Source organism: Ochotona curzoniae, unplaced genomic scaffold (genome assembly GCF_017591425.1).
Source record: "Ochotona curzoniae isolate NIBS_2020 unplaced genomic scaffold, NIBS_Ocur_1.0 contig_3498, whole genome shotgun sequence".
In the NCBI taxonomy this organism is placed as follows: Eukaryota; Metazoa; Chordata; class Mammalia; order Lagomorpha; family Ochotonidae; genus Ochotona; species Ochotona curzoniae.
The window spans coordinates 41,329,290-41,335,543 of NW_024465885.1; the positions used below are offsets into that span (position 1 = coordinate 41,329,290).

The 6,254-nt window shown below is 38.1% G+C and overlaps 1 protein-coding gene across 1 annotated transcript; it reads right to left on the reverse strand.

The window, feature by feature from the left end:
- Nucleotides 1-4,284: 4,284 nt before the first annotated feature.
- LOC121156894 (keratin-associated protein 19-9b-like) lies at nucleotides 4,285-4,458 on the reverse strand. Its single transcript, XM_040980878.1, has one exon. The coding sequence runs from the start codon at nucleotides 4,456-4,458 to the stop codon at nucleotides 4,285-4,287; it is 174 nt and encodes a 57-aa protein (XP_040836812.1).
- Nucleotides 4,459-6,254: the final 1,796 nt, after the last annotated feature.

Genomic DNA, 6,254 nt, shown 5'->3' on the forward strand with positions numbered 1-6,254 from the left:
CAGAAACAGGGCAAGAAAGTTGTAGCTGGCAGTGGAGCAGGACTCATACTCAGGCACTCTAGTATGGGATCCAGCCTGTCCCACCAAAATTTAAATCGTTAGGTGAATGACTACACTGCCCTTGTTTAAAAACAGGCAAGATCTGGAATTAAAAATTTTCCCAGAGTGAATCTCATAGTCCCAAATTGCAATAAACCCGCCTGTGGGTGATGGTGTAACGCTGAACGTGCAAGGACTGGTGCCAGCTGTACATCCTGAGTTCCCCCAAGTAATTTCCATGTACAAAATGAAGCTTATTAAGAGAAGAAATAATATCCATGATTTAATTTTTCAAATATATAAAGAAGTATCCATTTTAACCAGTAATCATTTAAAACTTTGAAAAAGTATTCTTCAGTTTGTGCTTTTATTCATTTATTTATTTTTAAAGATTCATTTATTCTTATTGGAAAGGCAGATATACAGAGAGGAGGAGAGACAGTGAGGAAGGTCTTTTGTCTGATGATTCATCCCCAAGTGACCCCAACGACTGGTACTGCACCAATCCAAAGCTAGGATCCAGGAGCTTCTTTAGGGTCTCCCACGTAGGAGCAGGGTCCCAAAGCTTTGGGCCGTCCTTGACTGCTTTCCCAGGCCACAGGCAGGGAGCTGGATGGGAAGCGGGGCTGCCGGGATTAGAACTGGAGCCCGTGTGGGATCCTGATATGTTCAGGGCTAGGACTTTGGCTACTAGGTCACCAGCCGGGCCCGTGCCTTTATTTTTGATGAGAAATGTATGAAGTAGTATTTTACTATAAATATGCTTTGAATCAGCAGTTTGTGTTGATTTTGTAAACCGACTAGCAATAGACGATTCTTTAGCTGGTGATTATTTTTTGCTGTAGGTAATGTTCACTGTCTTCATCCACAGCAGGCCTGTTTGACCATCTTTGCTGTGCTGCTCAAACAAAAGGAAGTTGCTTGAAATCAAACCTATTTAGATCCTTTTAAATCCTGTTTCTACGTACAACGTCATGCTGTATGCTAACATGGATATTCTGACTCTTTGCTAAGTTTTGTACTCTTTATCTTTCCTACCTTATTGCTCTTGCTAAAGGAATGATATTGTCTGTTGATTTGTTATATTTAACCCTTTTAATTTTGAAATACATTTCCTCATTACCTAGTTTGTGGAAGATTTTTTATCATAAAGGAATGTTGAAGCTGACTGAATGCTCTGTATCTCTGCAGATGAGCACATGTTTTTGATGTATTGATCTGTAAGTGTTGAACCAGATTTGCATCTCTGGGGGAAAGCTCACTTGTGTGACCTTTTCGATGCAGCTTTGGATTAAGATTGCTACTCTTTAAAAAAAATCATTGAGTCTATGTTCATTAAAGATACAAATCTGTAATTTTCTTTGCTTAATTTCATTGCCTGGTTTTGTATCAAAATGATATTGCCCTAGTAAAGTTTAGCATTATTTCATCATGTTCAATGTTTTGGAACATTTACAATCCAGCTCATTCTTTGAAAACTTCGTAGAATTCAGTGGTAAAGCCATCAGGTCCTGAACTTTTTGCTGACGAAAGATGCTTATTCACACAATCTCACTGGCTGTTATATGTCTGTTTAGATTGTTTATAATGTCTTGATTTAAGCTTGGTGCATATATATTCAGGGTTTTGTCTTTTCCTGAACCTTCCAGTTTCTTAGCATATCGTTTTGTATAGAAGTTCCTGTGATCCTTGGCATTTCACTGGGGTTTCTGCCTTTGCTTTACACAATGGCTCCTAATAACCTATATCTAACCTGCTAATCCAATATCATTCTTCCAAAATAATTTTCCCATTATTTCATGAGCACAGAATTATTTTATTCATTCTGTGATTTGTGTAACTTTCTCAAAATATTTTAAAATAAAGCCTTTTCTTCTGAGCCTGTATATGGTACAACATTTCGTTTCTAAATGCATGCCTATTTAAATCTATGTTCCCATTAGTCATTTCTTGCATCATTTGCTTGTATTCCACACATTCAATCACTCATTGTCATTTTTCGTCAATCAATATGTGTGAAATGAGAATGTGTATGAGGACAATTAAGTGTGAAAAAACCATAGAAATCTGATCTTCAGAAACTGATCACATTTCCTTTCTGCAATCACTGTACCCTTGCACATAATCTCACAAAGTAAGCCCCAGTTTCTGTGTTTTGTCTTCAAAGCTTCTCTGAGTGATGACTCTCACAAAGCACAACTTAAAAAAAAATCCTTGTGAGTATAAACATCAGCATCTCATTCAACATTCTTTGCTGGATTTCCTGGGTGCTCAATAAACATTTGACATAAAATAGGTTGGAAAGCCTGCATTTTATTTGGCACCAATGTATCTCTTCTAAGATTTCCTACCAAAGAAGTGTGCAATGAAAACTGTTTTCTCTATGGGTAAATATTACCCTTGAGGCTGTATCCTGAAGTGTTCTTGAAAATGTTCGGCTGAGGATCATTGGAAAATCAAAGCAAGCCATGAAATGAATCCATTATTGAGAGATAACAAGGATCTTCCTTATGGAGGACTGAAAGTGAAGACAAGAGCTCTGTGTGTGGTTCAGATGAACAGCAGACACTTGTATTCAAACACACTTTAAGAAGACTTATAAGCACTAACTGATAATCAACTCCTGAACTTTTCAGTGAAGAGATTGTTGAAAGGGCTGTATTTCAAACATGATCTATTATGAATAGCAATGCTGTGACATCCAGGAGAGCCAAACAAGAAAGACAAAGCATTGATTTTTTTTTTTTTATGAAGACTGTAACAAATATCCAAGTGGTTGCTCCATACCACAGAAATTTAAAATATCAATTCTGAAAGCTAGAAATGCAAAATTCAGGATCCTGGGACATCATCATCATCATCTCTCTCTCTCTCTCTTTTAAGCTTTTATTTTGAATATCTGAATTTTATAGGACAACTCTGTAGAGCTGGGATTCCAAAGCATCACCACCACCAAATCCCCATCCCCTGATTGATTTTCTCCATGTTGTTGTAATAAGGAGTCACAATTCCATCAGTCTGTTATTTAAGTGTGCCCTGACATTGCTGGTGCAGACAAAGATGAAGTCCATCTGAAACTGTCAGACCTGTGTAGACAATGGGATGTTGAACTGACAGAACATCATTTTCTTTCTAAAGCCTTGGTCCTGTCTTCCTCTTAGCTTGGGACTGGTCGGAGCAAGGCTCTAGTCTCTGGTGCTGCATGGAGCTCTTCCCGTGTGTTTACATTCCTCCCATCTGTATGCCTTTCTCCATACCTATTCTTCTTTTCCTTCCATATGACGGTGTCTTTAATAAGTACACCGAGCTTATGCGTACAGTCCACTGAATCACATCCCATCCCGCGAGGGTAGCTGCCCACCTTGACCTGGATCAGCAGAGTCTTCACTTCAAAATGAAGTCCGGTTCTTAAACTTCCAGTAGTTCCTAAATTTTAGCAAACATTCTTCAATCCATACTGGCTCTTTAGTCACTGGGTCCAAAATTCACAGAGGGTACAGAGGACCTGTCTACACTTTGGACTTCAGACAAGCCTCTAACCCAGAAATGAAGACGAATGAGTCACAGTTCAAGAACATTTGCTCAGTTCAGAAGGATAAACTATGTATAGATGGATACAGTATCAAGATTATCACCCTTGCACACCACAGACAGGTTGAAAAGTTCATGACTTTACTGAAAACAGAGGACTTGCAGACACAAGTCCTAAATATGATAGTCATAAATATGATGAATGGCACTCTTCTCTGACATCTTAAGGAGTCTAAGTGTATTGCATTTTCTGGGATGACATATCAAAAAGAGCAATGACATACCAAGATGAATCGCCTGAACCTGTTAGGTGTGCATAGGATCAATGAAGAGCGTTACTGAAAAGGAGAAACTAAAAGTAAATGATTTCATGAGAAAATCATTCTAGAAATATGCTTCTAATAATTTATTAAGCATAGAAATTTAGTATACTTAAATAGATGAAGAAATAAAACTGGAAGCAACATGTTCAAAAATAAAGTTTATTTAAGCATACTGTCCAGAATATCACACAAAAAAGTGAAAAAGCCAACATATCATAATTAAGCAAAGTTGACAACATGAAATTTGGTAATTGGATCCTTGACCAAAGATATGAATTCTCATTGATGCAAATAGTGCCTAAACACGGTGATATCTTCTTTAAAACATAAGAGAATTGGAAAATGAAAATTAGAAAACACTTTGAGTTTTGAAGTGATGACTGATTTTTTCTCAGTAGAATCCAGAGTAGCCATGTCCTCCGTAGTAAGAGGGACGGAAGTAGCCATACCCATAACTGCCAAAGCCGCCAAGGCCGTAGTGGGAACCATAGCCATAACCCAGGCCATTGAAACCGCCAAGGCCATAGCCAAGGCCTCCGTAGTAGTTGCCGTAGTAGTAGCTCATTGTGGTGGAAGCTGAGGATTTGCTCTAAAGCTGATGGGAAGTTTCCTGAAAATGAATGTTACCAAGTGTGTCTGGATTTTTATACTCCTTCACTGGGGGTGTGGCCAACCACAACAAAGAGTTCTGTTTCTCCCTGAATACCTACCCTTGAAAACAACACACTTAGTTATAAATATATATATATATTTAAATTAAATGTATGGCCCTAAACTACATGAAAACCTTTGGTTTAATTTAACTATACTAAGAACAAGTATTAGCTGAACTTAAGGCTCACTCTTCTGAAGCTGATTTTTTTAATTTATTTTTGCATTTAGATTCAATATTCCTAGTTTCTATTTCTATGGTAGGGATTTTTGGCATCGTCTGAATATTTTACCTAGTCAAAAATAAATATTTATATTGTCAAATGACAGTTTCTTTCCTTTATTTTAGAATTGGCTTAATCTTTGAAAAATTGTTTTCTCCATTTTATTTATTTAGTAATTAAATTATTAAATCACTAAATCATTAAAATGAAAGTATTTCTAATCAATTTATGACAAGGCAGTGTCTATTTTGAAAAATATGGACAACGTTTGATATTTTCCACTGTGAGACATTAAAACAAATATTAATAAAATAGAATGCTTGTTACCATATGTGAGTGCAGTCTATCTTTTTTGAATAAACTAAGACGAATATTAGTTTTGGCTCATGGTTGATGGGTAGATAAGAAAAACTTGGACAGAAAACACGCGTAAAGAGGTGCTCCCACTATTGTCTTTATCCCTTAACCATTACACACTGACACCTAGTGGTCAAATCCCTTTATTTTTTAATTTGTTTATTTTGTCCACCCTGGGGAACATTTCAGTTCCCTGAAACTTGCATCCTGAGGTGCAGTAGTAATGACACTGAACACCTGTAGCAAAGGGAACCATGAGCTCCTGCCGTCGTCTCCCCAAAGTTCCGGCACAAAACGCTCTGGAGCAAGGCAAGGCCCGAGTGGCAACCCACGCTGAAAGCAGGTTAGTACCTACAGTTAGCTGGAGGCTGCCCTAAGAACATTCTTTTGGGTTCTGTGCTGTGGAGGGTCCTGAAATAATTCCAGTTCTGCAGTACTACACTAGATTCATTCCATTCTAGAAATGAGGATTATTATTATCCAGATTGGTCATGACAGCTAGAAGACAAGAACCACATACTACTTAACCATCATAGAGAATGAAATTGGGGAAGGGAGCCGGGGACGGGATCATGCAATAGCCTAGAGACTAAATCCTTGGCGTGGATCTTCCAGGTCTGGTATGTGCGTGGGTTTGTGTCCCAGCTGCTCCACTTCCCATATTGCTCCCTACTTGTGGCTTGGAAAAACAGTAGATGATGGCCCAAGGCCTTAAGACCCTGTACCCAGTGAGAAAGCTGGAGAAAGCTCCTTGCCCGGGGCTTCTGATTGGCTCAGTCACTAGGAGAGTACACCAATAAACAGAAGATTTTTCTCTCTGCCTCTTCTTCTCTCTGTAAATCTGACTTTCCAATATAAATGAAATAAATCTTTAAAAATGAAATTCTGCCATTTGCCAAAAAACAACAACAACAAAAAATGATCTCAACTGCAGCCCAGTACGCTCAGTGAAACAGGCCAGTCTCAGAAAGACGAACATCATGTTTTCTCTGTGATATAAGCCAACCTGCATGCAAAACAGAAAGTAAAAGGTATATAGAGTAACAACTACACACATGTACCCTCATAAGCAAAGGGTGTAATAGAGTGTTGGGAAACAATTAAGCACTGATATCTCCACTCCTGAATA

Excerpts from the sequence above, each read along its gene's own strand:
- LOC121156894 (XM_040980878.1), bottom strand. The coding sequence starts at position 4,458 with ATGAGCTACTACTACGGCAACTACTACGGAGGCCTTGGCTATGGCCTT.